Source organism: Ranitomeya imitator, chromosome 9 (assembly GCF_032444005.1).
Source record: "Ranitomeya imitator isolate aRanImi1 chromosome 9, aRanImi1.pri, whole genome shotgun sequence".
Taxonomy (NCBI): domain Eukaryota; kingdom Metazoa; phylum Chordata; class Amphibia; order Anura; family Dendrobatidae; genus Ranitomeya; species Ranitomeya imitator.
In genome coordinates this window covers 11,596,891-11,617,944 of record NC_091290.1, presented here as the reverse complement: position 1 = coordinate 11,617,944, position 21,054 = coordinate 11,596,891, and the positions used below count along the sequence as shown (strand labels likewise).

Genomic DNA, 21,054 nt, shown 5'->3' with positions numbered 1-21,054 from the left:
AGAGAGGACAAAGGAGAGAAGTTTAGCCACAAATGCAGTCAATTCTGCGAGATGGATAAATAATAAAACCTGCCAACATAGTGGGAAAATCTTGCCCTGGGAATGCCAGCTGCTAATTTCCCTTGTCACGATGCCAGCTATATCAATGACAGACAAGTTCTAGCTCCACATGAGGAGTTCAGTACATTAAAAGGAACAATCAACATAGAAATGATTAAATAAAATATGAAATATCGATTTTTTAATCAGCACATTCATGAAACAATATGGCAGGAAACATAGGGTCAATCTCCCATTGATCAGTTTCATCTTTGGCTGGTGTCCATCTGAATTCCTGACCCTTATCTTAGTGATCTATTGTCCTACAGCAGACAGGGACGAGAGTTTCTCTCACCCTAGTACTGGACTCACAGCTTCACTGCTCAGTACTGCGGCTGCTTCTGAACAAGTTCTACATACAGTAGGGACAGGGGAGCAGGAGTCTATAATGCCTGAGGGGGCTTTTATGAAAGACATCATAGCAGCTAGTTTCCACCTACCAGCTCAGAGACAACTGAAAATTAGCAAACTGGTGAAAAAAGGCAGGATACAAGTCATATAATGGACTGAAATAGGGTTATTTCTCATGTACACATAGGGCAGGACAGATTAGTCTCAATAGCTATCTGGAATAACAGGTACGGAGAGTCTGGACACTGAGCACATGCAGTAATTCCCATACAAATAAGGTGCTCGCTGTGCCAGTTCAGGGTGATCAGCTTTGTGGATTTTGGCCAGTGTGTAACAATGAAGCACATCTGCTAAGAAATTTCCTGTTGGTTCCCTGACGGAATAAGCCAAGGAACTCCCCTTTAATTAGCACAAAGGCATCAATGTTTAATTTTCCCATCAATCTTCTCACCCCCACACCATCCCCATGGCACGGACCAAAACAAGTGTCGAGCGCAGCACGCACACTGTGCATCTATCCCGATGATAGAGATTGTGGCTCGGAGGCAGGAACTCAACGCCGGATGGAGATTGTTATCCTCGACAGGACCCTACTTAGAGATGATGGCCGAGACGTTGATCGAGTGCCCCCTATATTACTGTACACATCCATTTTCCCCAGCCCCCATCCTCTGGTTGCTTTACTTACATAACGGGGAGGTTAGTAAAGCTTGTGTAGCAGATGAAGAAATAAGCAGAACTCGATATATAGAAACAGATGATACAAAACATTTACAGGCTGCCACATTGTCATTTTCTAGTGGTGGTCCCAAAAAATATAAATCCACTAAAAGTCTATACATTGCATTCCGTATTCCATTTCGTCGTGGCGACATGATCGCGCTTCATTACAATCAGCGGCTTAATTCAAAGGCCATAATGCAGAATCCATAATCAGGCGCCCGTCTGCAATTTATAATATTGGGGTCTTTCTATGTGCCAGAGGGGACTTTAAGTGTCTCCCTGTACCAGGACAGAGATGCCACCGATACCCTCTGCACCCCGTATAGTTGATTTTGCAATTACCATTTTTTATTTCCTGTCCCCTATAATAGAGGAGGACCACTTATCTTTGACCACCTTTCTAAAAGCAACACCCTGTATGGTACATAGGAAAAAGAGGGGAGCAAAGGAACACAGGACAAGGGCCAAACTGCTGCCTTCAGCCTGGTGGGCCAGTGCTTGCCCACAACTGCCTTCGACACTGATCATTTCCCTGCAAGATGGGATTTTGAACCAAACTAGACGACAAAACTTAAGAAGTTCTCACCTTCCGGTCATTGGGTTCAGCATCATTCTCGTAGTCTCCCTGTAAGCAGAAGATGACTAGTGTAAGCGATGGACACGGCAGTAGACATGGGACGAATTATATGGCAACAATACCAGCATGCAATTTTGAAGAGAACAAGAAGTTCTCCAGTGATGTGCAGGTGAATATAAAACTTCAGATTTATTAGATAATTTAAAAAAAAAAAACAGAATAAAACCAGCGTAAAGTGAGGCATAGATTCCGGCTTAACCTACGCATTTCGGTATGGTACCCTGACTAAGGTATAATGGCGAAACGCGTAGGTTAAGCCACAATCTATGCTTCACTTTAGGCTGGTTTTATTCTGGGTTTTTTTTTAAATTATCTAATACATCTGAAGTTTTATATTTACCTGCACATCGCTGGAGGACGTCTTCTCTTCAAAATTGGACAATTGCAACCCGGGCAAGGACGGCCACGTGCGAACATTCCATGCCCAGGAATACAGATGCATTGACAATGGTGAGCCGACTCGCCCTCTCTAGATTTATAATACCATCATGGCCACCATTTTTAGTGGGCAACGCAGCCATACATGATCCAGTTTTCAAAAAGGATCCCAGAGAATGTAATGGACTTATAATGGGGGCCAATCGGGGTTCCTTTGGGATGCCTGCTTTGTTGACAGCAAGACTTCAAGATGGAATAGATTTTTCTATAGTCGAGTCATGAAAAACGGAAGGAAAGTGCCCCAAAAATAGGTCGTGCTTTGCTCTACGTCACAAGAAAAGTTTGCCAAAACCAGTTGGATCTGAGCCATTACAAATAAGAAACCCACAGGATCAGAGTATAAACCATCTCAAGAGGCACGCCGCTGTATTTCACAGAGGTCTCCACGGCAGCTGCATTGGCATCAAGTCCTTAAGCTACAAACAAAAACTCTTTTCTTATAGCTAAAAAAGTTATTCTATGGTGTAAATACTCATTCTAAGAGGTTCAGTTCTCCCTCAGAGACAAAGACCAGGGAGTTCTCCTAAAAGGCATGCAAACTAGCTCTCCCCCAGGAGGAAGAAAGCCGGCTCCCTACCGCCATCCAAGTCACGTGGCAAGGCTCGTTACAGGGTTGGACACGGACGTAGGGTACCCACCTTCAGGAGGTGACACCTGAGAGCAAACTTTCTGCTCCTGAAGAAGGTGTTAATTTACATACTCTTTTCCATGGGAGCATAGCCGGTCCCCGTACACCAGCCAGTGGTCACCAAACCGCCACCACCCAGTCCACCAGCACCCTCTTCTGCACTGACGAGAGGCAATGAAATAAATAAACTGACCGTAGGCGATCATCAATGATCGGTGAAGGAATCCAGAAGTAAGTGTTCAATTTCCCAACACTCCCACCACAGGTGAGATAAAGTATTACATCTATAATAGAGTAAGCCCCCAAGGGCAGGGTCCTCGCCCCTCTTTATCAGTCTGTCATCATTAGTTTTGTTTACTGTAATTGATATTTGTTTTTTGTATGTAACCCCTTCTCATGTACAGCACCATGGAATTAATAGTGCTATATAAATAAATAATTATTAATAGTAAAAAATTGTGTGTTTAGTGTTCTTATGAGCAAAACAAACACACTTTGTAGCTGCTCTCCCTGTGGCTAATAGATGGAGGGAATCTGAATGGGGGCCTAGAATTTCCTAATGGGGTACTTAAAAATAGATTTTCTAAGCCAGACATCCCCTTTAATATACTCGGATGTTATATACAAAAAGAAAAAGGAAGACACTTAAAGGGATATTCCCATCTCCAAGATCCTATCTCAAAACGTAGTAGGTGTAGTGGCAATAATATTAGCAAATTCCTCCGATTAGAAATGCAGTATAGTTCTTCTGATTCGCTATGTCGATTACCCCATGTGCAGGACATTGCAGTAGCTTAGATATAGCTATGGTTACGACCACAAATCGCTCACTATGCGAATGGATGTAACCATAGATACAAACAAGATCCAGTCACCAGTACTATAGCTTTGCAGTGTCTATTTGACCAACACCTATGGAGGTAACCATGGAAACCTAAGCTACTGCACATGGGGTAAGCGACACAGTGAATCAGAAGAACTATACTACTTATCTAATTGGAAGCATTTGCTAATATCATTGTTGCTACACCTACTACATATTGGGATAGGATCTTGTAGATGGGAATACCCCTTTAATATGAAAGAAGGAACCTTATTTTCTTTCCGAGTCAGCTTCATATAGTCTGGATCTCAATGAACTTCTCAACCATATTATACAACACCTTGTGCATTTTACTCTGGAGGACCACGGGTAAATAATTTAATAGCGAGTGTTCCCCTGCATATTACACGTGCTCCTTGGTCAGCTTCCTAACCTTAATATTTTACAGCATTCCTCCTGCAATGGACTTTACATTCAGACCGACGATAAGAAAATAATAAAAAAAAAAATTGCGATAAACTGACACAAAAAACAGCTGCTAAATTGAACCAAAATAACTCGTGCCTTATTTCCTTACAGTTTTTAAGACCTCTGCTTGCCATCAATGAATGGACACATTCCAGTTTTACAAGTAAAAGCGATAGCACTGTGATAGTGGACACCACATAAGTCTGGAATTGTAGCATTTAAGTCAACCAACGACCATACAAGACAATGGAAGGGACGTTATTGGAAAAATGAAAAGAGACATGTTTTTATTGCAGTCTAACACTAAGACAGCCTCATGGTTTTATCTAATATTTTTGTTTATAGTTTAGGACTATCCCCTGAGGGTTGACCTTGGGGGCTGCAGCTGCGGGAAGGGGTCTTGTATGTTTATACAGAGGAAACATCCACAGGGATCCAAACTAACCAGCAATCCTTAGAGTCTTGGCCGCAGATTAGACCCCCAAAAATATAGACCTTGGTGGTTAAAGGGGTATTCCAATCTCTGTCATTGATAGGATATGACATATCTGAGAGATGCAGGGACCATCACCTTGAGAGCGTGGCCCCGTCTCAACACTGGGAATGGAGAGGGGGATGAACACGCACAGTTCTCTTTATTGTCTTCTTTTCAAGCTGCAAAAATTGCTAAGCGTGCCAACTCAGAAATGTTTGAATCTCCCATAGAACAGAATAGAGATAGCTGCATATACATAGCCCCCTTTCCATTCATGTTCCTCTGATGGGTGGGGTCCCAGACTATCAGACATTTATGCAAAATCCTGCAGATGGAAAGACCCCTGTGACAACAGCATTTAATCTTAATTATCAAGACGTCTATTTTCAGTAGGCCAGGAGGCATAGACTATTATCTTTAAGTTGGCTTGAATTTATGTGTTTTTCTTTGGTTGGTCAAGAAACACAGACTATTGTTCTTATAAGCCTTAAACGTTGACTCGAGTTAACGTTTGTTGCAGAATATCGTGTTATCTTGGATGCCAGGGACGCAGGGTAATTCAACAGTAGAGGTTTGTTAATATGTTGATTAGACATTGTATCAGGCCAACTAGTTTGTTGACCTGCAAAACAGAGGAGGACAGACTAAGCAGATTGATTAAATACTGAAACAATGCAACTTAACTTCATCACACCTTCCCCTTGACCTCTGGATGATGGCTTGAAGGACAGTTGTGAATTATATAAGAGTGATATGCTTCTTTTTCAAAAGTGACTTGACAGAACAACAGCCAGAACACCATGACGCCATAAAGGAACACTCTACCAGGACAACATGGCTCCATCAAGAGGGACACAGATTTGGATCCTACAAGGTGCCAGCTTTAAGGACTTCGGCCCAGGCTAGTAGAATACAGATCTGCTCCATTGACCATCACTGAACCCATAAATATGTTCAGGGAAAACAGGATTTGGACCCTCTGGTCACCTGGCTCCGTGGAGACGTTCGGAGAAGCCAGGTTGTGACCCTCCTGTCAACTGGCCACATACCTCAATGGACTGTCAGCTTCCTAAGCTTGTCGTTACCTCCACTCTGTGGGTGCCCACCAAAAGCACTGGACTACCCCTTTATCTCATACATAGATAAAGCAGATACTCTTAGAGGACATTTAACATAAGATCGTAGGATACTTACATCATGCTGTGGATATGCAGCACTGTACACACCATTAGCAAGTAGGCTGGTAATTCCTATGGAAAAGAAAGCAAGTTATAAGAGATGCTGGGAAGGGTAGAATATCACAATACATAGTTACATAGTTATTAAGGTTGAAGGAAGACTATAAGTCCATCTAGTTCAACCTATAGCCTAACCTAACATGCCCTAACATGTTGATCCAGAGGAAGGCAAAAAAAAAAACATGTGGCAAAGAGTAAGCTCCACATTGGGGAAAAAAAATTCCTTCCCGACTCCACATACGGCAATCAGACTAGTTCCCTGGATCAACGCCCTATCAAGGAATCTAGTATATATACCCTGTAACATTATACTTTTCCAGAAAGGTATCCAGTCCCCTCTTAAATGTAAGTAATGAATCATTCATTACAACATCATACGGCAGAGAGTTCGATAGTCTCACTGCTCTTACAGTAAAGAATCCGCGTCTGTTATTATGCTTAAACCTTCTTTCCTCCAGACGCAGAGGATGCCCCCTTGTCCCTGTTTCAGGTCTATGATTAAAAAGATCATCAGAAAGGTCTTAGTACTGTCCCCTCATATATTTATACATTAAAATAAGATCACCCCTTAGTCTTCGTTTTTCCAAACTAAATAGCCCCAAGTGTAATAACCTATCTTGGTATTGAAAACAAGACCACCAAGGGCCAAATATACAATAAGGTTCTACAGAGACTAATCCCCATGTGGATGTCCAAATATAAGTGCACCTCAAGGACACTCCTGATAAAATACTATAAACCAAATGGGACAAAATAGGAGTAAAAAACGTCCAAATTGAAAAAAGGTAAATTTATATATAAATAAACAAAGAAACAGTACAACGGACTGGGATCAGGTAGTGAAGGCTACCAATGTCCAGGCACACAGAAAACATAAATGGGCAAGTACATAAAGTGCTTAGTGCATACTGTAAGTAAGGGAATCAGAACATACAGGGCATAAACCGTATAACACCGCAACAGCGGTGGAACCAATGTGCGCACAAAAAATGGAGCCCCCGTTCCCTCATCTCAGCCTTGCTTACCCATAATGTGACTGAGGCCGGTCATGCACCACGCCAGCACCGACGCGCGTTTCGCTCAGCTTTTTCAAGGTGCGGTGGTTACCTTTTTTCAATTTGGACGTTTTTTACTCCTATTTTGTCCTATTTGGTTTATACTATCTTGGTATTGGTATATGTACAAGGGGCGGCCTTTAGTTTATTATTTTATCTAGCGAAGGTGCACATTACGTCCGACAGACACGCTCCCTCCTGTCACAGGCTGTATAATTATCTGTGCTTAGCTGCCATACTTTTATTTTAAAGGAGTCTTAGGATTTAACTGTTTAAAACGGGTAACTACGCTCCGTAACACCGGCGAGATATTATTCACTTGGCCAGGGATGCGTGTCCACCAGACAGATCCAGGCAACTCGCCAAGCATGCCATTTATAGCAGCTACACATCTATTATTGTCACCAGTGAAAACTACAAAGTCCGGCTTCACAAATTGGTACCCCCAGAATTCAAATCTTGATACATTTGCCTCATTGCTCAGAAAATGCAACAAAACTGGTGCAAAAGGAAGACATTGTAGTTCTACATGGCAATTAATAAGGTTGTGGGGAAAGGTAAAAAAAAGAAGAATGGTGGAGAAAGGCAAAGAAGAAGGGTGGGGGAAGGCAAAAAAAAAAGAAGAAGGGTGGGGAAAGGCAAAGAAGAAGGGTGGGGAAAGGCAAAAAAAGAAGAAGGGTGGGGAAAGGCAAAGAAAAAGGGTGGGGAAAGGCAAAACAAGAAGAAGGGTGGGGAAAGGCAAAAAATGAAGGGTGGGTTTATAAATAAAAAAAAAAGAAGAAGGGTGGGGAAAGGCAAAGAAGCCGAAGGGTGGGGAAAGGCAAAGAAGCCGAAGGGTGGGGAAAGGCAAAGAAGAAGAAGGGTGGGGAAAGGCAAAGAAGAAGGAGGGTGGGGAAAGGCAAAGAAGAAGAAGGGTGGGGAAAGGCAAAGAAGAAGAAGAAGGGTGGGGAAAGGCAAAGAAGAAGAAGGGTGGGGAAAGGCAAAGAAGAAGGAGGGTGGGGAAAGGCAAAGAAGAAGGAGGGTGGGGAAAGGCAAAGAAGAAGAAGGGTGGGGAAAGGCAAAGAAGAAGAAAGAAGAATAGCTGCTGTGTGGAATGTCGCCTTTCACTTTGCACTGATTTTAATACATTCTTCCTTTTATTTCTTTGGAAAAAAATTATCCTCGGCAGACGCCAATGGCACCACTGGTCTTAGTGGAAACAAAGGATTGGACAGGTTAAGAAAAAAAAAAAAGGGAAGGATCCTAGATTTTATTTTTTGTTGCTCAAAAAGGACAATTGCACCGACTCAGTTATACAGCAGCACATTTTCTCCTTAAAGTCAGTAAATGAGGTAATTTTCTGTTTGCAGTCCGAAGGCTGAAAAAAAAAAACCCTGTAAAGGCACAATATTTGTCAGCTGAGCAATTGCTACAGTTGTATATAATCTGTCCTCTCCGCGCAGGTCTAAATGTTTCATATAAACCAGAAATGTTCCACATTGCTGACAGCAATCAGAGATCTTGAAAATGATGAGGAAGTTCGAGCACAAAGTTCCGTATATTAAAGTTGCAGAAAAATTCATTTTGGACCAAAACGTTTTCACCCTAGAAATCCAAATCCGCGATATCCCCCTAAGGAGGATTCCCTTCCCATCACCTTACCAGCGCAGTAATCAGCGTGATTGGATCAAGCAATATCATAAAATGATAGAATCTGATTACATGAATCGGATTATCATTTAGTGGTTTTTTTTTTGCTATCCTATATGGGTAAACCTGGCCCTACAAGTGGAGGTGATGAATGAGCCCTTCATGATGGAAATGTGAGACCAGCACTGTGCAGCCCATGAATACGGCACATTCTCTGGACATCGCTACGTCATGCACGCTCATAAAACAAGACTGAGCAGACGCAGTGTTCTTCGAAAGCTGGAGAGAAAAAAAAAAAGCCTGACTGGCAATAGACGCCCAATCTCTGCCCGCTCTCAGAGGGATGAAAAGATTATTATATGGTACTGCGGTGACTAATGACAGGAGCCGGGATCCTACAATGCACGGATTAATGGCTGGAAATAGAGGTGTGTCAGGAGGAAACATCGCCCCAGGGGCATCTCTGAAGTGATGGCTTCTGCTAGTGTGCGTCCAAAAAAAAGGGGAGACATTGAAAAATGCCAGATGACACATCTCGTGTGTGGGTGGAGGGGCCAACGCCTTCACTGGTAAGGGCACATCAATGAACGGCAGGGGCTGACTGGCAAATTTTGGCCTGGGAGGCAAGCACACAGCAGTGGCCCATGAGTAGCGGCTCATCCTTAACCCTGCTGTTCTGTTCGGGTCATAGTGACCCGGAACACTACAAGTGTATAGTAAATGCGAACAAAACAGCAGGGTTAAAGGGGTTGTCGGATCTTATGCTACATGTCTACAGACACTGTGTGAATCCTCATATCGTGCGCTGTGAAGATTCTCTGGTGCCGGCAACAGGTGGTCTTGTGACTGCAAGCATGCGATATATATATTCCCAGCCACATTTCGACTAGACTGTTTTGGGCCTTGTTCAATACAGTTGCATTAGGCCATGCAAGTCTGGTCGGCATGTGACCGCAAGTATGCAAATCACAAACTTACAGCCACACACCTGCCAAATGACCACAGCACTGCCAGCAATGTGAGAAGCACAAGTCTGCAGTCCAAAGAATGACAGAGTGAATGCACCAATGACACACACACACAGCCCCACTGTATAATGACAGACACATGCACAGCCCCACTGTATAATGACACACACACACAGCTACACTGTATAATGACACACAGCCCCACTGTATAATGACACACACACACAGCTACACTGTATAATGACACACAGCCCCACTGTATAATGACACACACACACAGCTACACTGTATAATGACACACAGCCCCACTGTATAATGACACACAGCCCCACTGTATAATGACACACACACACAGCCCCACTGTATAATGACACACAGCCCCACTGTATAATGACACACACACACAGCTACACTGTATAATGACACACAGCCCCACTGTATAATGACACACACACACAGCTACACTGTATAATGACACACAGCCCCACTGTATAATGACACACAGCCCCACTGTATAATGACACACACACACAGCTACACTGTATAATGACACACAGCCCCACTGTATAATGACACACACACACAGCTACACTGTATAATGACACACAGCCCCACTGTATAATGACACACACACACAGCTACACTGTATAATGACACACAGCCCCACTGTGTAATGACACACACACACACAGCCCCACTGTATAATGACACACACGCACAGCCCCACTGTATAATGACACACACACACAGCTACACTGTATAATGACACACAGCCCCACTGTATAATGACACACACGCACAGCCCCACTGTATAATGACACACACACACACACAGCCCCACTGTATAATGACACACACACACAGCTACACTGTATAATGACACACAGCCCCACTGTATAATGACACACACGCACAGCCCCACTGTATAATGACACACACACACACAGCCCCACTGTATAATGACACACACGCACAGCCCCACTGTATAATGACACACACACACACAGCCCCACTGTATAATGACACACACACACAGCTACACTGTATAATGACACACAGCCCCACTGTATAATGACACACACACACAGCTACACTGTATAATGACACACAGCCCCACTGTATAATGACACACACACACAGCCCCACTGTATAATGACACACGCACACACAGCTACACTGTATAATGACACACACACACAGCTACACTGTATAATGACACACACACACAGCTACACTGTATAATGACACACAGCCCCACTGTATAATGACACACACACACAGCTACACTGTATAATGACACACAGCCCCACTGTATAATGACACACACACACACAGCCCCACTGTATAATGACACACACACAGCCCCACTGTATAATGACACACACAGCCCCACTGTATAATGACACACACGCACAGCCCCACTGTATAATGACACACACACAGCCCCACTGTATAATGACACACACAGCCCCACTGTATAATGACACACACACAGCCCCACTGTATAATGACAGGCACACACAGCCCCACTGTATAATGACACACACACAGCCCCACTGTATAATGACACACACAGCCCCACTGTATAATGACACACACAGCCCCACTGTATAATGACAGGCACACACAGCCCCACTGTATAATGACACACACACGCACAGCCCCACTGTATAATGACACACGCACGCACAGCCACACTGTATAATTACACACACACGCACAACCCCACTGTATAATGACACGCACACACACAGCCCCACTGCATAATGACACGCACACACGCACAGCCCCACTGTATAATGACACGCACAACCACATTATATAATGACACGCACACGCACGGCCCCACTGTACAATGACACGCACACGCACGGCCCCACTGTATGACAGGCACATGCAGCTCACACGCACGCAGCTTACACACATGCACGCAGCTTACACACACGCACGCAGCTCACACACACGCACGCAGCTCACACACGCACGCAGCTCACACACACAGCTCACACACACGCACGCAGCTCACACACACGCACGCAGCTCACACACACACGCACGCAGCTCACACACGCACGCAGCTTACACACACACGCACGCAGCTCACACACACACACACTCTCCTCACACACACACACACTCTCCTCATACACACATCACACACTCTCCTCTGTGGTGCAGGGGCGGCTGATGTCCATGTGCAGCTCTTCAGTTTCTCCTGCTCACAGCTCTGCACTGTCCGGCACCTCCCCCGTCTCTCCTTCTCTGCCGGGATAGCAGATAAGAGCAGGAGAAGCCGGAGCTCCGTGCACACACAGGCGGGTATGCCGGTATGCCGACCTTTCATCTTGGCTGCTGGCTCTCTCCCTCAGAGTGGCAGTGGCGCATAGGAGCCTGCTCATCACATACCCCTGCAGCCTGCATGTCAGGGCTGCTGGCGGGATGACACCATCGCGCACTACAGGTGCGCTATGTATTAGTCACTGCCAGTCCTCCAGCGGCCCTGTGCAGCTGCTTAGACACCAGCCCAGGGGGCATATGCATTTCTGCCACCCGGCCCAGCCCGCGCCTGATGAACGGGCACGTCAGAAGGTGTACAAGCTGAACATAACCAAAAACCGGCAGAAGCCTTTGTCGTGATGACTTAAAAGACTTGGAAATCGCTAAAACGGCAATTCCTTAACATAGGCCATCAGAAATGCTGCAGCAAGGCGGCCTACTATAGTGACCCAGCATGGCAGAGAGGATCGTCTGCAGTAGACTGCGGCTCCAATTACAGATTATAAGAAATGAGCTTTTGGGGAGTTTTTAATGTTGCAGATTTTCTACAATATTTAGGTTACGTGCATTCATTAAAAAATACACAGTATAACCGCATTGTGGGAACATGGCCTTATGGGACCTCGGGTGTAGAAGCAATGAGTCTGGAAGTGCTGAAGGCCAAGGATTAAACTATTAGGCTGTGTTCACACGTTGCGGTTTTTTCGCGGTTTTTCCCGATAAAAACGCTATAAAACCGCAAAAAGACCGCATGCAATAAGCATCCCATCATTTAGAATTAATTCCGGATGTTTTGTGCACATGATGCGTTTTTTTCCGCAAAAAAAACGCATACCGCACAAAATCTGGACATGCTCTATCTTTTTGCGGTTTTTCTGCGGCTTTCCCACTCCAAAATGCATTGGGAAGTGTCCGGAAAAAAACGCGGAAAAAACGCGTCAAAACCGCATGCGGTTTTCTTGCGGATTTCATGCAGAAAATTTCCGGAATTCTCAGGAATTTTCTGCATGAATTCCTGAACGTGTGCACATAGCCTTAATATTGGGCCTATGGGCTGTTGGGCTTCTTTACACACTTGTTATACTCGCTGTGGCCCAAGGTGTTTGTGCCGAGAACTTGGCGAAAAACGCACTAAAAACTTTGGCACAGAGGAGCGCACTTAACCAAAACACATTTAAAGAGCGGCGGTGTCAAACGGCGAGAAAAAAAGAAAACCTGCATATTTCTGACACAAGAAAACTGGGACAAAAAAATTGATAAATTCTCAGCAGGTATTTAAGGCCCTTTTTGCTGCTCGTTGGACTAGTTGGTGGGGCTAGATGTGACTTAGCGCTGGAGGACAGACGGCTGTAGGTAAGTATCTAGTGTTTTTTTTTTTTTACTTTTAGCATGGTAACCAGGGTAAACATCGGGTTACTAAGCGCAGCCCTGCGCTTAGTTACCCGATGTTTACCCTGGTTACCGGCATCGTTGGTCGCTGGAGAGCTGTCTGTGTGACGCTGCAGCGATCCGGATCGTTGTCGGTATCGCTGCAGCGTCGCTAAATGTGAAGGGGCCTTTACAATATGTCAATTTGCATCAAATTACAGGTGTGAAAAAAAGTGGGAGCTTCAACCCAAAGTGTGTCCTCCAGAATGAGTCTCTGCAATACATTTGTTGCATTATCAGACGGTCTAGTCTCAGGGTGACATTTAGAAAAGTCCATGCGCCACAATTTTGGCGTCAAGAATTTTTACCGGTGTCAAAACTTTTCTAAACCAAAGTGGATAGGACTTGTCAGGAAGGATGAGGGCCTAAATAATGCATCGTAGGAGAACTCCACCAGCTCATTGCCGGTATTTATTTCCTCCATAAAGGGTAACAAATGTCATAATAAGTTTGGCAATCACATTGGGTGGAACCTGACCCTACATTTAGTAACTATAATCCCCCCACACTGCAAACAGCTGACGATTGCCATAAACCCACTATTATGGGATTTCTCACATCTGCGCTAAAGGTCGCCATGTTTGCATTTCTTTATAGACGTCACTTTATGTCAGGTAGGAATTATACACGTTTGGCTTTCATTAAAACCGACAGGCTGTTCTTCATTAAACAAGTGTTTAATTAAACGTGGCGCTCACCCATGCTATACTTGGCTTTAGTACAGGTTGTCCTTTTCAAGATTTCATACACCTGTAAGAACAAGAACAACATTAAATATGGGAAACGCAAGGTGAAGTCTGCTCCCACCACCATTACTTGCCATTCCTAGTACTGGTGGTCCTCTTTATGCAGCGCCCAGATGACGCATGTCATACAGGTCCCCCCACGGCCGGGTGTCTGACCACGGTCCTGCTCTGCCCCATCTACATTGAGGTTTTAGTGGTAGATGATTGTACCCTCCCGATTGGGTACACCTTGTTACGGTGAGATGGCTTTTATGTTTTTTTTTATCAAAATCAGTGTTTGCCAAGTACCCCATGTTATTTATATATCTGTTACCATTTACTTACAGCAGGGCAGCTGCTCAATTTGCTTCTATCTTTTGTCTGTTAAATGGCCGCAGTGTGAACGTGCTCCTATACGTCGCATGTAATGCTCCCCGCTCATTTCTTTGGTTTTACCCCTGGTTAATAGTCTACTGAAAAGGTATCAAAGCTGAGAATAATCCGTCCCTGGTGCCATTGATCAAACACTAAGCGCACAATCTGCAGACTTCTAAAGGGGTTGTGGGGGCATATGCTGACATTAGGTAGAAGACGCCACCATGTGATGGGTGGTGCAGCTGAGGAGTCCGCCATCTGACACCCAGTAAGTATTGGCGATACTCGCCGAGTGTTGGACTTTTGCCTTGGAAACTGCACCGCTACATGTGTAGCAGGCATCACTCCATGGCGGATGTCAGCTAGGGCAGCTGTATGTGCTGCACAACCCCTTTAAGGCTTGAAAATACAAAAATGATAGAATAATAACTAATATAATAATCAAAATAAAATCAAATTCGTATAACATGCAGAATAATCATCCATCATCCCAACATAGAAGTGATGTCCGGGAGTGCTGAGGGCCTGAGGCGATACATCTACATAGGACTTCTTCCGTATAGCCACCTCTCATCCACAGGGGACACGAGACATTACATGATGGGATAATGGACCGTGCTGAGGAACGACCAGAAGACTGCATCGTGTGGTGATCATGATCTGTAGGGACCCCTATGGAAGACCTGTCACCAGGACAAAAGTGCCCAGTCTGCTCTTATTTTATTCTCACTGCTCCTCTGAATATTAAGTGGTTTTTATTAATTTTATTTAATTTTTTTTTTAAATCCGCCATATGGCTTCAGAAATAGTGGCTTTTTATTTAGTGCAAATTTTTATCTTTTTTCTAAAAAGGCTCCCGGCTCACAGATCCTCTGGGGCGTGTCATTAAGGTGCTCTGCATAATTACGCTGTGAGCCACGCCCCCTTTGTTAAAGACCATAAAATTAGAACTTTATTTAAAAAGGTTCACATCTCTGGGGCAGTGGAACAAATTAAAAAAAAAAAAAAAAAAAAAAATGAATACTTGAGGGAGCAGTGGGAATAAAATAAGAGCAAAAATTTGACACTAACTGATGACAGGTCCTCCTTAAATACTTCCAGAAGTTATCTCTACCATTTCCAATCTCTCTGGATCTAAATTAATAATTGAGACAAAGCATGCACCAAGCCCTGGGTGCTAGTCATTTTTTTTTTTTAGGGGTCTCTCCAGTTATCAAGATCCTGATGAAATCACATCCATTAGCTAAAATTTTAAAAATTACAGCGCCTTCTCTGACCACAGGTGGTATGTGGTATTGCAGCTCAGCCTCATTCACATACATTACTATTGTCCTTCCTAATGAACCTGTAATCTGGTAACTATTCTGTTTATAAGCCCAGGTAGCTCTCTCCATATATAGATGCTAATAGAGGATGGAAGGTGCAAAAATCTAATTGGAGAGCAATTAACACTCGATCATCGAGGTACAATGGGGTGTTTAACACTTACAATTGAACTTCTTGTTTTGCTGTCGAAGAACGAGTCTTTATCCGACATATCGAACCTAGAGGAATAACCAAGGAGTTTAGTTAATGGTGGATTACAATTAAAAGGGGGTGTGAAGAATTAAAAAAAAAAAAAACACCCCACACAGACACTACAAATCTGCTTTCTTAACAGAAATAGCGCCACACCTGTGTCGCCTTTGGTATTGCAGGTCAGAAATATTGAAAAGACTGGAGGTTAAGCTGTAATACTAGACAATATCTGAACAGGTTTGGCACAATTTTTGGGGATAAAAATATAAAACTGGCCAACCCCTTAGGGTAAGATCAACCCTAGGTGCCCAAACAATTTCATTTTATTACATTTAATCAATACAAAGATTAAGCAGAGTAATGTAGGGATATTATGGTAACTACAGGAACATTTGCATGCAAAAATGAATTATTTTTCTTTTACTCCCACTCCTTCAAGACCTTTAGTTTTTGCATCCGTGCTACATTTTCAGTGCACACTACGCATATGAATATCCCATTTTCCAACACTCCCAATTTTGTCTGGACAGTCAAGGGTACCAGGGCTTAGGAAAAGCCAGCCTTAATGTGGCCATTTCGGGAGAAGTTCCCGGCATCTCTTGGGCAGGGATCAAATATAGCAGTTTAACTGTAGGCAGCTATGGAATATGCATTTATGTTGTGGTCTGCACACATTCGGGCCAATTTTAAAGTCACTTATCCCATTAGAATGGCTTGGAGCGTAAAAAATCTGGAGCATGCCACCAATATGGGGTGAATAGGCAAACACCAGGCAGATTTTGCCCTTGGTCAGAACTGAACCCCGGACTTGTTGTCAGTTTTGGAACTTTTTTTTTTTTTTTTTTCAATCATCTGATTCCATAATCCTATGTTACCAGCGTCAAATCCACATTTCCCCCCATTACAAGGTGAAAGCCGCATTACATGGTGCTCTACAGCAATGACTGAACATGCCGGGTCCTCTAGAAGGTCTAGCATAGATATTGCGCGTTTTCTCCCCCCATCACGGGTTTATTATGCATTAGTAAGCCATTGGAAACAAGGCGGTAGGACGTGACGGCGGGCACAGTGTATATACGTACAGATGCTGTTTTTCCCTGGAGAAGGGGTAGGAGAGATGCTTGACTGTCTGCGGTCGGTGACTAGCAACCTTGGGCTGAATCGGTTCAGTTATTTTCTGAAAGACGGAGCTGAGCTTGTTCATCAGGCCTTGTCTCTGATTTATGTGATAGATCTGGAATGAATAATGCAATGCACAATCAGTAAAAACGGCAGCAAATAATAAAATGCACCGACTTGGGCAAACGTCTGTGTTAGTCAACATTTCAATGCTATGGGTGGATGGAAAGTTTTGTTGTTCCCAACAATTAAGGATTTTCAGTCTACATTTTTTTTTAATTTTTATCTGGTCTGGTGGACCTCCAACCAAACCAAGCAACCATACAAAATGTGACAATGCTTCCCCCAGAAGACAGATGGCGCTGTCAGGAGCTCATCTAACACGGCTCAGGTGATCATATACATCGTTTGATCAAGTCAAGGATTGATGCCATTAGCGTTTTACTTTCTAACTCATTTGCACGGCTGCCTTCTTTTCTTCCAAGAGGGAGCCAATTTGCATGGAGCTTTGACAGACTCAATACTGTGGTCTCCTTGAGGAGCGTCAGTCTCCTTCTTTCCCATAAAGCTATGGCCGCCATTCACATGCAGCAAATCCCTGGATTGCAATTGGTTGCCTGATGTAGGGATGCCCCCAAACAGCGCCACTCTTGTCAATAGTCTGCGCCTGGTATTGCAGTTTACAGAGGTTTATAGTGCATATTAGCTTGACTATAAAAGGCATAAATATAGTGAAATTACTTTTTGGATATGCATGCAGCGATCCTGGAAGCCTGGTGACACAATGCACCTAACCTAGTGTTCATGCCTTCAACATGTAAGAGTAGTAATCTATCCAAGACATCAAAAAGAGGTTCTCCAAAAAAATAATCACTATTTATAGGGATCCGACCTCGTACCCCATGGATCACGAAAGAGGGATCCCAAAGTCCCGTGTTGAATGGAGTATCAGCGACCACCGCAGCAAACATTTCCTGGAGGTTACAAAATCCCACCTGATCCTCCATCTATGTCCCCACAATGCAGTGAGGGACGTGTTCTCAGCTTGGGCACGGCAGCAGTAAGACCTTCTCATGCTTTGTTAAGTAGCGATCTGGCAAAGACTAAACAAACCTCTTTATAGGTTTCTATTAGCAAATGTGAGTGGAGTGCGGTAATTGCCCTTCACATTTAATCACTAAATCTCCAATTTATAATTACACTTCAGTGCAGCAGAGTAGCACTAAAATCCCATATAATGGAGACCTTCAAGAACTGGAGCCAAAAGGTTTCAACCTTGATCCTGAACGTTCTTAGCGGCATGAATCCGAAATATCATATGAAGGAGCGAATTTAGATCAGGATGTTGTATGGGAAACCATCCGCAATCCACATCTATTGGGGGGGGGGGAAATTATATTGTACGTACGTACGTACATTTATTTTATTTTTTTATTTTTTTTATTTATATTTAATTTCACACATCTGGCGGGGACGGATCTATCAGGGAGTATTCACCCCAATCTTCCAGTATAACCTGGCAGAGGAGATGCCTGGTAGAGTGCACCACTTTCCACTATCCTCTATGCAAGTAGGTATCTAACTAATGGGGTTTAATAAAGAATTCAGCCATCAGTCTCCACATATGCTCCTTTAAAAGAGTTAGTCCAGGACTATTTTATTTATTTATCGATTTATTTTGGGCCTAAACTAACTGCTTGGCTGCTCTACCCAGTGCTGAATCCGAGCCGTCACCGACCGCACCTGCTGGAGACTCAGCTGCTCCACGTTATCAGAGCAGCTCTTCTTCTGCTCTACTCTGTTGACGTGGCAGGACGTCGGCAGAGCAGCCGCTGCTTTGTCAACACGACGTCAGCAGAAGCCGCTGAATTGCTGGCAGGAGCGGTCTGTTACCGCTCTCTGTGCTGGCAGAGATCAGTGCTGGGCACAGGCAGGTAGGTAGCAACTACCTGCCTTTTAGTTCTTAGGCCCATAGTCAAAACAATTAAATAGCCCAAGATAATGTCTTTAAGCAGCCACCAAAAATATAGTCACCCCCCTCCCCATGCTTCTTATTTGTAGGTGTTCCTCTGCTGTGGTCCAACAAATTCTTCTATGTTTGAGATAAATAAACTTTTTTTAATCTTTGAAATTTTCTTTAATAATCATGTCATTTTAAGTTAAAAGGGGGTGGGGGGTGTAAATCTTCTTAAAAAGGGGTAAAGTTGCAAAGTGCAAAGTGCTTGTGAAAACAATTAAATTTTTTTAATTCTTGTTAAAAATCATCTTGGTTTTGACAGACAGATTCTTACTTTAAAGTTCACTGGCAAAGTGCTGCAGTCCATAAGCAGCGGCTGGTTTCCTAGGCAAAGGCCGAAGCGCTTACAAGCTCTTTGCTAAAAAGTTAGCAAGCGCTGGATCCTGCCAGCCTTCGCGCTCCTGCCTCATCCGATGCTGCAGAAGTGAGCACAGACCAGGACAGCGGGTCAACCATGCTGCCGGCCGGAGCGGTCAGTCATTCAGGTGATCCCGGCCGGCAAGAAGCCGCAAGTCAAAGGAGCGGTGTGCTCCTGACTGTTCAGAACATCTTGCGACAACCCCTGTAAAGTAACTTTTCTAAAATAGTTCAAGATTCAATTCACCATTTTCAAGATGTCCATTTGTTGCCAATTAAATGAAGTCATTAAGGGAAAAGCTGCATCTGGCCGTTTACTACAGTTGTATCCAGTGTAGACAATCCTCTGTAAGCCAAGTACTGAAACATTGTAGCAAGTCCTCAGAACAGGCCAGAGATGTGTGCAGCTCATAGATCATTGCTGGACCCATCAACATATATCAGAGCAGGGAAAAACCAGACGTATACATTGGGTCACATCACACGCAGGGAGGGGGACTGGTACGTAGACGCAGAACTGCTGCTGACGTCAGGATGGTATGGGAAAGCCATCAATGCAAGATCCCAACGTCACAGCGATCGCATCAGCCCTGAGGACACGTATGAGCCGCAAGTTCAGAAATCTACTATTAAGTGGATTCATCCAGCACACGTGGGTGATGGGAACACTTAACCCTCTCAACGGGAGCTCACTGTTATGGACTGGAGCCTTTCTTCATCATAGACTTCCATGAATCAGCGGCCCATATATGCGACAGTCACTATATATATATAAATGTGTCCGGGGTTAGTTATGAGTAACAGTCCCCAATGTGAGCTCGTACCTTCTTGGTTGGCATCTTAAGTTTCATAAACTCAGCTTCTCTGCAGAGAACATTCCAGGGAGCGTGAATCTTCACAAATCCCACGCCGTGCATTTTAGTCTATAACAAGGAGAAAAAAAATATATTACAAATCCACTGCAGAATTATGTTCACACTGGCTGTTAAATATCACATTAGTCTGTTCCATCTCTAGGAACCAATGGATTTAATATCAGATACAGATCCATTGCATAACCGATGTAAATGGAAGCAGAGGAGCCCACCCATCGATTATTATGGGGTCTCTCTGGGCTCCGCTATGTGTCCGTTCTTAGAAAGGAAGAAAATATTGAAATATCACAACCCAGAGAGACCCCATATTAAAATCGATAGGGTTCTTCTACTTCCATTTGCATGTATTATTTGATTTTTACATTAATTTCAAATTGTCTAAGAATCGGAATGTGTGAACATTGCCCAAGAATCAGTGCATGAAGCTTTATTTTGAAAATATTCGATACAATGTATCCAACGTTTGTTTGTACACCATTGTGGAACCTCCATAGGCAACAACTCTGTATCCGTGACCAAGGCTTCGTTCACATTAACACGGAGCTCTCTACTGAACACCAAGTTGGGGTTTCTGTGAACCTATGATTAAAAAGTGTCCCATAACCTCCGATGTCTTAAGCTGGCCATACACAGACTTATGTCCCCTGCACCCACCGATATCAATGGCTTCAGCCAACTGTCTGACATATATGGGGGCGCTGGTCAAATGATGATTGGGGGTGATGTCCAGCAGACATGTCAGATTTAGGACTGCCGATCCCATTGTTCTTCATGAGTTAAGACAGCCTGCGGCCAACGTGTCAGCCATCCTCAGAACACAGGAGAGCAAGG

The 21,054-nt window shown here is 43.9% G+C and overlaps 1 protein-coding gene across 2 annotated transcripts in view; it reads right to left on the bottom strand.

Moving 5' to 3' along the window:
- The window catches only part of ANO1 (anoctamin 1), a 97,758-nt gene that overhangs the window by 33,616 nt on the left and 43,088 nt on the right, over positions 1-21,054 (bottom strand). For both annotated transcript variants that reach the window (XM_069740066.1, XM_069740067.1), the window contains exons 3-8: positions 20,173-20,271; positions 16,938-17,089; positions 15,827-15,881; positions 13,936-13,987; positions 5,837-5,892; positions 1,760-1,798 (exon numbers count right to left, since the gene is read on the bottom strand). In XM_069740066.1, coding sequence (XP_069596167.1) covers positions 1,760-1,798; positions 5,837-5,892; positions 13,936-13,987; positions 15,827-15,881; positions 16,938-17,089; positions 20,173-20,271 — 453 coding nt within the window. The remainder of the gene's footprint in view (positions 1-1,759; positions 1,799-5,836; positions 5,893-13,935; positions 13,988-15,826; positions 15,882-16,937; positions 17,090-20,172; positions 20,272-21,054) is intronic.